The 15,024-nt window shown below is 38.1% G+C and overlaps 1 protein-coding gene across 1 annotated transcript in view; it reads right to left on the bottom strand.

The window, feature by feature from the left end:
- Positions 1–14,477, bottom strand: part of LOC149570063 (peptide methionine sulfoxide reductase A3-like) — a 49,619-nt gene extending 35,142 nt beyond the window's left edge. Inside the window, exon 1 of the mRNA XM_089822705.1 lies at positions 13,870–14,477. Coding sequence (XP_089678831.1) covers positions 13,870–14,169 — 300 coding nt within the window. The 5' untranslated portion in view covers positions 14,170–14,477. The remainder of the gene's footprint in view (positions 1–13,869) is intronic.
- Positions 14,478–15,024: the final 547 nt, after the last annotated feature.

The following is a 15,024-nucleotide window of genomic DNA, read 5'->3' as shown; positions in this document are numbered from 1 at the left end:
GCCAAATTGGAACATTATTGATCATAGGATGCTTCCCCTTGATTTATCTCAGATGCTGGTTCAACTTGTGTACTAGGATAAAGCTTTGTAGTTCTCTTTGTTTCTTGTATTGTTCTGCTCTCTTTGGTATTCAATAAAAATTTTCCCGCTCTTTTAGTTGACATTAAAAACTGAAAAAGACACATAAGACATTTCCACCCTTAGATTAAAGCAAACTAAAAGAAAATGTATGAATATTTATAAGCAAAAAAAAGTCAATTTGACTGAAAGTTGCATCAAGAAAATTTGGAAGAGTTGCATGAAAAAATTGTAGCCTATTTTAACTCTAGAGAAACAAACTTAAAACTAGCAGCTATGTATTTAACTCAAAACATTGATTAATATATGGTGAATATGTAAAATCAGTATATGTTCTACAGATTTGGTGTATATGTGTGTGTTTTTAAGAGTATTTTAAGAAATTATATATTTTCAAATGTTCGGTAAAAGTGTCGATTTATACTGATTTTTTCACCTAGTTATTGGTGATTTTGAGTTTTCCAAATTTTCTGGATCGGCTGAGATATTGTTGAGTCCGAGTTTTTCAACCTTGATTTTACCAATTACCTCTTGTAATATGTTATCAAAGCAAAGGTTCAATTTTTTTTTGCAATAATTTTAATTTCATTTATTAAATTATCTGTATTCAAAAATTTCGAAAATAATTCGTAGTGGGACCTTCACCATCTTCCGCGCACTTGAAAATTTTCTCTGCTGATCTTGTCACAGGTTCTCCATACACATACCTCTACTGACCTCCTGTTAGCACAAGTTCATTCTGTTCATCCCGTTTTTATCTATTTTTTCCCTAAATTGCAGGATTTTATTCCCCTACGAGCAGCAATTTGATCGTTTTTGGCCTATGCTTCTGGTTTGGAGGTTTCTATGCTAAAAATAACTGGTTTGAAGGTAATTTTTGCTCAAAATGACCTGCATTCTCTGCAACGCAGGTCCATTTTGTTCATCTTGTTTTTGGTTATTTTTCCCCAAATTGCAGGGTTTTGTCGCCCTATGATCAGCAGTTTGGTTGTTTTTGGCCTACACTCCTGGCTTGGAAGCTTTCTATGCTAAAAACAACTGGTTCAAAGGTGATTTTTGTTCAAAACATCCTGCACTTTCTGCAACCAGCTGTTTTCTGTGTTAACGACCCATTTTTTGTCATTTTCCTTCCTGCAGACAGCTCTTTAGTCAACTGCAAATGCTGCATCGATGTTTTTATTTGCAGATGGGCCTATCTTGTCTCCATCGACCCGTGTCTTGACTGGTTCTTCCTCTATGCAATGCTTTCTGATTCTTTCATGGTCACCTAAGGCTTCTGTAACTTTCACCTAGTATTTTGACACTTCAAATCAGGTCAAAATTTTATTTTGATGACAGCTTTTTAGGTGGGTTTTTCAAAACCTCAACTGGGCTGCCTTCCAATTTTTTTGGGTCTCGATTTTCATGCCTCAAATTTTGTGCTAGCCAAAACTCTATTTTTTTAATATATTCTTGATGGGTTTTTCAAGACCTCAACCAGGTTATCTTCCATTTTTTGGGGTTGTTTTTAGTGCCTCAAATTTAGTGCCAACAGCTTCACACTGAAATTTGTCCCTGTACTTCACGTAAATATGTGCCTGTACCTATCTCTGTTATCAGCACATTCACATTTTGTCATGTCCCCATATTTATAAGATTTAATGATAAATTAATTAATTGTAGAATATAATTATAATTATAGTTATAATAAATATAATGTTATAAATAATGAAACTGAAATATTATCATCAATAATTATAACAAATAAATACATAATAATATAAGTATTGAATCTTACATCATTAAAAATATATTATCATGGGCTAGAATAATTAAAACAAAGACGGAGAACTAATAGACTCTATTAATGTAGTTCCCTAATTAAGTGTGATATGTCACTGATTATAAAGGATGCACTTTATTAAAAGACACGTCTATAGACTCTATTATAAAGGATACATTGAATTAAAAGACACATCTATTCACTCCATCATTTCAGTCATGATTCGCAGGTATAATATGAGGGTCAATTCACTCTCCCAAGAGCATGAAAGATGGGGCTCGTTTTGGAAGTTCAATTTCTACAGACCAAAATATCTTGCATCAACGCTTACAGAGGAGACCCAGTTAACACTGACAGAAGAATGTGAATAATCTCCAAAATATAATAACATTTGACATCTCAAGGAACCCAACAAAACTATAGATGCCATCATCAAACAGTTTGAGAAAACTATAGTAGCGGCCACCAGGTGTAAGGAAGGCACACACAAGTTCAACGTCTCTACCTCCAGGTATGTCGACCAGAAGAAAAGAGTCTCTTGGTCGCAAGCACAACAATGGAGAAAAACAAAGGGGAATCTATCTCTGCATCAGAAGATTCATACCATATGTTAAGACAAATAGTGAAGGCCAGAGATCAGTGACAAGATAAAGCCAGACTGTAATCCAGAATACTCAGAACTTCCAGCCATGCCAATAACCCCATATCAAGGAACTGACAACATCAACTAAATAACATTATCTCAAGCAATCGTCTACTGAAGAAAGACGACCCACCTCATCACAGGACTCAGTAGGGAGATGGCAGTGATCTATACTGAAGAGTTGTCATAGAAGTTATACAACAGTATGCAATTTCATCTAAAACCAATAGATTAAGAGTTAGCCAATGGAAAGAAGGGAAATTTCAGATGACATCATTACAAGCATATTGGCAATATTTCATGACAAAGAACATACAGAGCGATGAGAGTATTGAGAGGAATGGGCACATGAAATATAGTCAGAAACTTATGTATTGTGCTTCCCCAGTATTAAGCAAGGGAATTTACAGACCATGGATTAGACGATAACAACTGAGAAGACATGGCAAAGGAAATAGCAATTGGAAGAGAGATAACAAATACAAGCAAACCGAAGCATAGGAGTTGGGTCCAATCAGCAAATTGACCGGTCAGTGTGATAATAAATTTGGATTATTACACAGTCAACTCACAGATAATTACATTTGACAATCATACATTCTTAAGCATAGAGAGATTAAGACCATCCCAAATACAACCAGCTGGAGGCACAAATCAAAGCCAACTATTTATCTTATAGTAGTCATCAAAGAAGAAGAGTTTTAAGGTTGTCAAGAAAGAGGAGAAACAATCATTTCTGTAAGTTGGAAACTGATATAAGAAGATTAAACAGAGATCTAAAGGAAAGGTGTATGGCATAAAATCTTCGAGGCCAAAGTTCATTAAACTAAAAGAAGAATGGGCAATAAGAGTTATTTTCACTATAGTAAGAGTACATCCTGCAGCATCAAAGGAGAGAGCCTATTGTGGCATTCCCTAGAAATCACAACTATTCCTTATTCTAGGTGTAAGTATGTGATAGATTAAAGATCAGATATGACGAGTAGTTATCCCAACTTTATAAGCCAGTTAACAAGGGGACATTACACATTTTTGTGTTCAGCCATTTAGGTTCCTCATTTTTTGTGTCTCAAAAAGTGTGCAATGCATCTTTGACCAATATTTTTTTTTATATTCTTGATGGGTTTTTCAAGACCTCAACTAGGTTATCTTCCATTTTTTGGGGGTGTTTTTAGTGCCTCAAATTTTGTGCCAACAGCTTCACACTGAAATTTGTCCCTGTACTTCACATAAATATGTGCCTGTACCTATCTCTGTTATCAGCACATTCACATTTTTGTGTTCAGCCATTTAGGTTCCTCATTTTTTGTGTCTCAAAAAGTGTGCAATGCATTTTTAACCAACATTCTATTGGAAGGTAGTCAAAAGTTCAACGGTCCTAATTACAACACATGGAAGCAACATATGATGACAATCTTTAAATACAAATACCTTGACAAAATTGTTTTGGGTACATCTACTCATCCTACAAATGAAGGCAAAGAGCAAGATAAATTTGATGAACATAATCGAGAAGTTGTTATGCTCATCAAACCTTCTATTACTGGTGATCAATTCCTATAGGTTCCTTCCACTATGAAAGTTGTAAAAATTTGGAGCATTTGAAAAGTTTGCATGACACTTTGGACAAACGTCATTCTTTCTGAAGAGCGTGCTCTTCTCGATCGTGATAGAAGATCAAGTATCCTACAAGAACATCTCAATAAAATCAAGGATATTCCTAATCAATTGGAAGGCACTGGATGCCAAATGGTAGAAGAAGACATGGTGGTGATCACCCTAAAGAGACTCACATATTCTCACAAGCACTTTGTTTCAACTCTCAACATTTGCTTCCACTCATTCTGACGTTTAATTTTTCGATCTCGGTATGATGCTTCTACAACAAGATCATTGGAAATAGCAATTTGGCAGAGTTCCAACTCATCCTCTAACACTCAAGCCTTCTCACTAAATCCATAGGCAACTATCAGTTCTCTCCATCTTCTTAGCAGAATCCTTTAGCTCAGTCCTCAAAAAGCCCAAAGAAGAAAATCTTCAATGCCACTATTGCCATAAGTTTGGTCATGTGAAGTTGGAGTTTTAGAAATGCTTAGCCGCTCAAGCCAAGAAATCTAGTTCACAACCTCAAGTGCATGTGGCAAAGCGCACTGAGCTAGGTGAATCTACCTTTTATGCCTCCATGGCTAAAAGACATGCAAACCATATAAAATGCTTTACCTAGTATGTTGATTCAGATACCTCGCGCCACTTTACTCATTGTCAAGATTGGTTCACACATATGCAGCCATTCTCAAACTCAATTATTTTTGGAGGAAAGAGGTACATTGTTGTCGAAAGATGCAATATCCAAATTCAATCTAGGGGATGCAAATTGATATTCCTTGGTGTGTACAATGTTCTGGGAATGGAGCTCAATCTTCTCTCTGTTAGTCCCATTCTCAAACACTCTCCTCGGCTCGATGTGACCTTCAATTCACATTTGTATAACTATATTATCATTGATCAAGAAACTCAGTTGACAATTATCAATGGCATTGAAGATCATGGTCTTTTCATGCTTGCTGACTATGGGGATTCTCAAGAGCTTGTTATGGCAGCCCATCGCTCCTCTATTAGTACACTGGCATCATCACCATAGGCACTTGAATGTGTACTATCTTTCTTAACTTGTTCGTGAAAATCTTGTCACTGGATTCTCTGAGATTTAGACCCAAAATCTTAGTGTGCGACACAATGTCAAGAAGCAAGATCACACTTGTTCTTTCTTCAGATGGCGACTCCTGGAGAGCTTCTAAGGTATTACAGCTAGTCCATGCTAATGTTTGTGGAACCATGGCTACTACTACTAGGTCCAGATATTTTTTAACTTTTTGTTAATGATTTTGAGTAGTAAAATGGGGGTGTATTTCCTTTGTCAAAAATCAGAGGTGTTTGTTGCATTTGAAAAGTTCAAGTCATTTGCAGAAAAAGAGTCTAGTCAACATATTATTACTCTTAGGACTAACAATGGAGGAGAGTCTTGTTCCTCTGTCTTCTCCCATTTCTGTAATCAACATGGCATAAAGCACCAAGTAACAACACCACACACCCCTCAACAAAATGGTGAAGTTGAGCGTCAAAACTGCTCAACTACCGAAATGGCCTAGTCTATGCTTGAACACAAGCAAGTTCCAAAGGGTTGAAGATGTCCACACTATAGTCTATCTCCTCAACTGCTCTCCTATAGTAATTGTCAACAAGCAAACTTTGGAAGAGGCCTCGTCAAGCCATAAGCCCAACTCAGTGAACTCAAAGTTTTTGGCTCCAATTGAAGTAGTGCAAGGCAGCAGAATCCCCAAAGGAGATGTCCTAACCCCCAACAAATAATGAAACAGCGGAAAAACAACACAAGATACAAGATTTGATACCAAACTCAACTCTTTATTCATAAAACAACTAATTACATGCAATGTGATGGGTTGTAAGGCCTTTTTGATTACGGCCAAATACAAAGCAGGTGATAGTTTTGCAAGATCCCTCAAGATCCAATGCAATCTCCTTGTTTCCCAAGCCGCAACTACCAGCTCGGCTACACTTCACTCCTTCTTAGCTACTCCATGCTGAATGAATAATGATTCTAGACTCCACAAGACCCTCTACTTATACCCAACTAAGCCACAAGTTGGCCTAGCAAGTTACAAATTAAATAAACCCTTACATTAAATACATATTTGAACCACAAGTCGGCCTGCAATAGATATTAAATATAAAAAGAAGGTGATAGTTTTGCAAGATCCCTCAAGATCCAATGCAATCTCCTTGTTTCCCAAGCCGCAACTACCAGCTCGGCTACACTTCACTCCTTCTTAGCTACTCCATGCTGAATGAATAATGATTCTAGACTCCACAAGACCCTCTACTTATACCCAACTAAGCCACAAGTTGGCCTAGCAAGTTACAAATTAAATAAACCCTTACATTAAATACATATTTGAACCACAAGTCGGCCTACAATAGCTATTAAATATAAAATGCCTTAGTCGGAACACCCATTAAATGTACCTAGGATAAAGATCCAAGACCCAAATAGATCCACACATATCCCTACAATCGATCCACATCATGATCACATACCATGTGCATTTAATGCACCAAGTTGGTCGATCCAATCTACAAGAACTCCATCCCACAGACCACATTTTTGAGCGCCAGCAAAAACCACAAGCATCATCGAGCAATAATATATGCCTAGCAAGAAACACATGCCAAGCAATGTGGTATAAGCCAAGCAACATAGTGTATGTCGAGCTCCTTCAGCGACCGAGCACCTTCAACGACGGAGCTCGTCAGTCAATACTACATCCATGAACTACCCAATAACGACCGAGCATCACCTCTTCTTCGACTGAGTCCTCCAACTCCAAGGTCAAAACAACTCCAACATGCAAGATTGCCTGCTTCCCCAAGATGCTCCTACATCAAACACCCCAGGTGTGAAAAGATGTTCTTAAAGGCTAGAAGAACATCTTGCAAGATTCAACACATAAAACTTGAACTAGTCCTTCACATACATATCCTCCAAGTTATCAACTTGCACACTCTTCCCTTTATTCCACTTCTGCCAATCCTTTCCAGCAACAATCACATGGTTGCTCTACTTCTGTACATCCCTTTTTCGATGTAGCATAGGTGTTCTTTCCACGCTCATCTCTAACCCTCTCAGAATCTTTTAACTCAACTTGCCTCCCAAAGCTTAGGTTCCTTCTAATGAGTTCCTCATTTTGCAAAGGAATCGGTGAAAACCTCCTGCTACCTTTCTCAACTGTAAATACATTCTTGACACAATCACGCATAGCCCTGCAATCATACTGCCAAGGTCTACCAAGCAATATGTGACAACTACTCATGTCCAAAATATCACACAACACTTGATCCTTATACCACCCAATCTAAAAATCAACAAGACACTACTCCCTCACTTCCAAAGCATGATCATCTTGTAACCAACCAATCCTAGAAGGAAAAGGATGTCTCACTCTCTTCAAACCAAGTTTCTAAACCATCTCCTCGACAACAAGGATATCACTACTATCACCATCCACAATCACATTGCAGATCTTACCAGCAAACTTCCAACGAGTCCTGAACAAATTACTCCTTTGAGGAGGTTCCAATATCCCTTTACCAAACAGTATTCGCTGAGCCAGCAAGTTCTCTCCTTCTCTCTCAAGTTCATTGGCCGAATCTTCAGCCTCATTCACAATAGCCACTCTTCTATCACCAACATTCTGGAAACATTCATAAGCTCTATGTCCTTCTTCTCCACAACGAAAACAATTACCTTTAAAGGCAACCTTACCAGTCCTCTTCCTCGACTCAATAGGTTTTGGTTCATCTTCTGCACTTGGTTTATCCTTTATCAAGTGATCCTGCTTCTCCTTCCCTCAAGAACTACCTTGATGTCTTCTCTTCAACTAATATTCTGCCTTCAGAACACACTGATAAGCATCCTTAACCTAATCAATCTTCAATGTACCAACCTCATCCTAAATATTGAATCTCAAGCCATTAATATACCTAGCCACCTTTTCCTTAGACAGTTCTCTATGTCAAGACTGAATAGTCAGCTTATTGAGCTCCTTAATGTAATCCTTCACAATCATATCCTTATGCTTTAGAGTCAAGTTCATAATCAACAAGAATGAACTTAGCCTTCAACTTAGTCACCATCAATCTCCAATGAGTGATCTTCATTTCACCTTCTTCTTCTTTATCTCTTTGCAATTCTTTCCACCATAAAGCAGCATGTCCTTTCAACTTAGTCTATGCCAACCTCACTCTGAGTGGATCTCCAATATCCTCTAACTCAAAGTAGCCTTCCAATTCACCAATTTAATCAATCAGGTCTTCAAGATTCAAAGCACCTAAGAAATTAGAAAAATGTGCTTCAGTTTCAACTAAGATCCAGATCTATCCAACCAACCAACCCTATCTTCCATAGGTCTCTCCATTCAATCAGTTTTGTCTTTACCACTAGATCAAGCAACTTCAAAGTCTTCAATAGCTTCCTCGTAACCATCTTAAGTACCCACATTCCTAGGCACACCAACAATAGCTCTCGTGATCTTATTCTTCATCATCTCCATCCCAAATCTGAAATTTGTTTTAAGCTTCTCTGAGATCCTTACTTCCACAACATTACAAAAAATCTTCAATCACCCTAGGGTCCAATCTTCTCAAAGGCATCTTCTAAGATCTTCGTAAACCCAAATCAACAAATCACCACCCAGATCAACCTTCAGCTCTGACAATCTTTAACCAGATCAAAGCCCCAAAGGAGATGTCCTAGCATTCAACAAATAACCACACAATGGAAACACAACACAAGATACAAGATCTCATACCAAACAACTCTTTATTCATAAAACAACTAATTACATGCAATGTGTCGAGCTGTAAGGCCTTCCTAGTTACGGCTAAATACAAAGCAAGTGATAGTTCTACAAGATCCCTCAAGATCTAACCCAAACCCTAGCTAGTCCAATCTGTAGCACAACAGAACTCTGGTAGAAACCTCCAATGAGATCTAAACTTATGCTCGCAAGCCCCCAAACAATCTCCTTGTTTCCCAAGCCACAACAACTAGCTCCATTACACTTTGCTCCTTCTCAGCTACTCCATGTTGAATGAATAATAATTCTAGACTCCACAAGACCCTCTAGTTATACCCAACTAAGCCACAACTGGGCCTAGCAAGTTACACATTAAATACATATTTGAGCCACAAGTCGGCCTGCAATAGATAGTAATTACAAAATGCCTTAGTCGGCTTATAGCATCCATTAAATGCACCTAGGATAAAGAACCGAGACCCAAATAAATCCACACATATCCCTACAATCAATCTGTGTCACGTGCATTAAATTCACCAAGTCGGTCAATCCAATCTGCAAGAACTCCATCACGCAAGCCACACTGTGGAGTGTCAGCAAAAATCACAAGCATCACCAAGCAACAGTATATGCCGAGCAAGAAACACATCTTCCAAGATCTTCATAAACCCAAATCAACAAATCACCACCCAAATCAACCTTTAGCTCTGACAATCTTTAACCAGATCAAAGCCCCAAAGGAGATGTCCTAACATCCAACAAATAACCACATAGTGGAAACACAACACAAGATACAAGATCTCTTACCAAACAACTCTTTATTCAAAAAACAACTGATTACATGCAATGTGTCAAGCTGTAAGGCCTTCCTGGTTACGGCTAAATACAAAGCAAGTGATAGTTCTGCAAGATCCCTCAAGATCTAACCCGAGCACTAGCTAGTCCAAATTTGTAGCACAACAGAACTCTGGTAGAAACCTCCAGTGAGATCTAAACTTGTGCTCGAAAGCCCCTAAATAATCTCCTTGTTTCCCAAGCCACAACAACTAGCTCTACTACACTTTGCTCCTTCTCAGCTACTCCATGTTGAATGAATAATTATTCTAGACTCCACAAGACCCTCTAGTTATACCCAACTAAGCCACAACTGGGCCTAGCAAGTTACACATTAAATAAGCCCTTACATTAAATACATATTTGAGCCACAAGTTGGCCTGCAATAGATAGTAATTACAAAATGCCTTAGTCGGCTTATAGCAACCATTAAATGCACCTAGGATAAAGAACCGAGACCCAAATAAATCCACACATCCCTATAATCAATTCATGTCACGTGCATTAAATTCACCAAGTCGGTCGATCCAATCTGCAAGAACTCCATCCCGCAAGCCACATTGTCAAGCGTCAGCAAAAACCACAAGCATCATCGAGCAACAGTAAATGCCGAGCAAGAAACACATGTTGAACAATGTAGTATAAGCTGAGCAACATAGTGTATGTCGAGCTCCTTCAGTGACCGAGCACCTTCAACGACCGAGTACCTTCAACAACTGAGCATCTCTAGCAACCGAGCTCCTCGGTCAATACTACATCCAGGAACTACCCAATAACGACTGAGCATCACCTCTTATTCGACCAAATCCTCCAACTTCAAGGTCAAAACAACTCCAACATGTAGGATTGCCTAAATCCCTAGGATGCTCCTGCATCACCAATAAATTTGTCTGGATCCCTAACACTAAATGCATCAAGTTAGATGCTAAGAGCCAGAAACTCATGCTTGCTGGCTACAGTGATAATCACAAAGTCTATTGCCTAGTTGATGTTGAGACTAATCGTCTCATCTCTAGTTGTGATGTAGTCTTTAATGATGAATGAGGGCCATTTCAGCTCTCCTCCTATTACTAATTCAGGGGATCAGTCCCTCCAAGCTCGAGACTTGGATATTCATCTCCTATTAGGTCCACCTGATGGGAGGGCTTTCAGCTCAGAAGGTTCCCTCTCTTCCTGTTCATGCCTCCCCTCCAGTTGCTTCTCCTCCAGGCTTACCTAGACATGCAGCCACACCACCTAATTTTGATAAGGATTCATTCAATCTTTTGTTTGATGATGATGATGATGCACCTGCTGATTTAGAGGTTAGCACTTCTACTCTCCAACCTAAATGATGGGCTAAGACGATTGGGGATCTTCATGATGATGAGCTCATTGATGATAAAACTGCTCAAAAGAAGGACAAACCTTCTGACTCCATCTATTTTTCTCTCGTGGCCAAACTTCATAGTATGTATGAACCTCAAACGTATACAAAGGCAAAAGGCATACCTAAGTGGGAAGAAGCTATGCAGACTGAGCATCATAGCCTATTGAAAATTAACAGTTGGGTTTTGTTTGGTCTTCCTTCAAGAAAGAAATCCATTAGCTGCAAATGGGTCTACAAAGTTAAATACAAAGTTGATGGTCCTTTAGATAAGTACAAAGGCTTGTCTTGTTGCCAATGATTGCTCTCAACAAGAAGGAATTGAATATGAAGAGACCTTTGTTCCCATAACAAAAATGAGCACCATCAGAGTAGTCCTTGACTTGGCAACTCAATTTGTCTAGAAGGTCCATCAAATAGATGTCAAGAGTGTGTTCCTCAATGGTGAGATATAGGGAGAAGTGTACATGACACATCCTCCTAAATTCAAGGTTGTCGATCAAGAACACCAAGTACTCAAAATTGTTCTATGGCCTCAAGCAGGCTCCTTGAGAATGGTACATGAAAATTGATAGAAACTCATAGATCAGGGTTTCCAACCACTTTACTGTGTGAATGGAACCCAACCACCTATATACATTTGTGCAATAGCAATGCCTCATTGATAGTGTAGATTGTTTCTAAAACTAACATCTTATGTTGGTCCAGGCACAACGACATTTACCTGGGGCGCACTCTACCACTGAGCTAATAATACCATTAGGGGATGCCTGCCAAAGCATCAGAAATCCTCTTGCTTGCCTGCCTCTTTTTTAGATCTTTTTGTGTGTGTTTTCTTACTTATTTCTTTGTTTACAAGTAATAATAATAAAAAGAATAATTAAATAGTTAAACTTCTATATTTTCTGCTGGGATAAAAGCAATAACATCAGATATGTGTTATGGTTGTCAATACATTCTAGCATTTATGATTTGTAAAAATTCAAGCATTTTTATTCTTTTGATATAATTGTCAATTGTTTTGTGTTAACTCTGTATTTTCTAAGCCTTTTAGTTTTCTTTGTTATTCCAGCTACCATCAAACTGATGTAAATTTAAGCTTAGCACTCAGTGCCTGTTGTGATTCAACATACTGACAACACAGCAAAAATGATGTTTTTAAAGGATACTTGGGATGCCAATGCACCTAAAGTTGACAGTGGGCCTGCGTCTCTCACTAGATTTGTGACATGGTTTAACAACCTTTTCTGTCTTCTATAAGTCTAGTGATTGTATCAAACATTAACAGATTGATCTTTTGGTGCAAAGGCAACCCTAGCAATTAACACCTTCAATGTGAGGAATTGTTCCTCTTCTTCATTAAAATTTTCTAATGCATGTTTCTCTTTTTAGTTTTTCCCCTTAGTTTTCAAATTCTAAAGGATTCTGTTGGTGGTAAATAAAACCCTAATGTATATACGTTCTGCATGTACATGCAAATATGTCCATGCACATTAATACTAGTATGATCGCGTTTTCAATAAATTATACCAGCAACATCAATGCCATACAACTATACTGCGGTAGCTCTGTGTATAACATAAAATATTTTTTCATGCTTAAAAACACAAACATTCCTATTGTCCACCTGCATAAACTAGCAAGTGGGTGAAGATGTTGCAAATAAGCTATAAAACACCTCTTCCTAGTCACAAACCATGCAGTCAAAATCTATAGTAAAAAGCTCAATTGTCGGATGCAAGAACACAATGTTCGATGTCACTCCTTTTCTGTGCTCTTTTCCTTAGTCAAAAAAGATCCATTTTACTAGACATGCAGCTAGAAAACTCATCCTATAACTCGAGTTTCCTTACTGATCTCAAAATGTTCAACCCCCACAAGAGTTTATTTTAGCACTTTGCCAAACTGTCGCAATGGCACAAACGTTCCCTTCTGAACCACGTCAAGGGGAAAAGAGTGATTTCAAAGTAATATGCATTGAGATATTTTGTCGCTATACATTAATACATATTTTCAAAAACCAATTAAACTTTGAACAACATTCCAACAATCTTCGGCTTGATCTGATTCTCCATTCACTCCAGCATTTACACGTATTAGACTAATTAAGGTGCACTTCTAATACTATATAACCATGAAATGAACAATCAGGTTAGAGTAAAGTAGTTTCAGACAAGTCCATCCCTCGTGCTAGTAGACCAAGGCTATTGCATAGATCAAATGTTACTACTTACTTATTGTGACACTGTTGAGCTTTAGATGTTTTCAAGTCTGAAGCTACTCATCCTGCAATTAGATGTATGTGGATCGTCAGGTTTGCGTGGCATCCAGCAACTGCAAGTACTCCCAGCAAAGGTTTAACCTAAGGTATACTGGTAAGAATGGCCTTGGTCTAACCAGTTCGAAATTAGAAAATAAAGTTCAATAACTAAGGTGATTACTACTACAACTCCCGTAGATTGAAGGCGGTATGGTCGTTGAGTCGAATCCCGGGAGTGAAAAGATGAAAAGGGCTTCAAAATCGGGGTTCTCGTATGCCAATCCTTTTACCTTCGCATTATGGAACCAGACCTCAAAATCTTAAAAACCCTATCTCTTTCCATCTTAAAATATCGTACTCAATTTCAATTCAAATTGAAATTAATCATAACTTAATAACTGAAATTTGCATGGCATTCTACTCTCGTGACTTTCAATTCTCAAAAGCCCTCAACGCAAACTTTAAAACTTTACCCACCCGGAGAATCCTTTTTCAAAATGAAACAAAATAATTACAGGCATGCAAAGAAATAAAATCCGCAATTATAAATACCTGGCGATTGATAGTAGTGGGATCATGACGACCCCAAAAGAGATCCAACAGGGTCTCATACCTACACTGATTTGGATCATACTGAACCCTCACAATTTCAGAATGGTTAGTTTCGCCACTGCACACAGCTTCATAAGTGGGGTTGTGGAGACTCCCCTGAGAATATCCAACCTCTGTTTTGGTCACTCCATTGACTCTCTGAAATGCTAGTTCTACTCCCCAGAAACATCCTGCCCCAAACTGTGCAAACTGGGTGCCGGGTGCAGGCGAATCTCTGTCAGGCCCATTTGCTACTTCCATTCTGTTAAACCCCTTTTGTTTGTCAGATTATGCCAGCTCAAAGTGAGCGTATAGGAATTAATTTTGGGGTCTTCTGGCCAAGAATTCGATCCCGAAATGCGCGGTCTTCGAATTATCTCTTGATATTGTAATTTTGGAACTGATTTAACAAAAAATATCCGAAATGGAAGGAGCGGAACCAAAGGAATGTTAAAGAGAATGTTCCCGAAATAAGATGATTTGCTAACTGTAAAGCTGCAAACACATCCCAAGTTCCCAGCGTGGAAAAAATAAAAACAAAAAACCCAACGGATAAATCGACGGAAGTTGAAGTCAATTTCATTGAACTTGTACTCTTGAAAGAGAGGTCACAAGTTCAAATTTCACTGGGGTAGGGTATGTACGCCTCGTTTGTAGCGTCAAGCGCCTCTCGAAAAAGAGTACGAGGTAGTCTCATATCACTGTCACCATATGTAAACTCAAAAACTATGGCATAGTGTCGTGGACTATAAAACCACCTTTCCTTTTTCCTTTCCTTTGAGATCGGAGTGTATGTACGTCGTCACCTACGTTTCGACATAAAATCTTAGTCGTTTTGGTTCTTATCTCATTGTCTTTCTCTTTTGTAGAATTGTTTTCACCTATAATTATTTTTTAATTGTTTTTAAGTCCTTACACATGGAATTTGATGGTGCGAGGATTCCACTTATGAGCTCTATATGATAGGCTAAAAATTTATGGGATCATATCGATTGACATGTTAATTCTTTTATAAAACCATCAATATAATAATTAAGTTTATAAATAAACTGTCAAAATTCATAATAGATAATTTTTTTAAATATACTATATAAATTTGCTTTACAAATTTGAAAT

The sequence above is a fragment of the Cupressus sempervirens genome, chromosome 3 (genome assembly GCF_028749045.1).
Source record: "Cupressus sempervirens isolate cs-2001-9-10 chromosome 3, ASM2874904v1, whole genome shotgun sequence".
NCBI lineage: Eukaryota > Viridiplantae > Streptophyta > Pinopsida > Cupressales > Cupressaceae > Cupressus > Cupressus sempervirens.
Note: the sequence above shows the minus strand (reverse complement) of the source record. Positions and strands in the feature narration are given on the sequence as shown.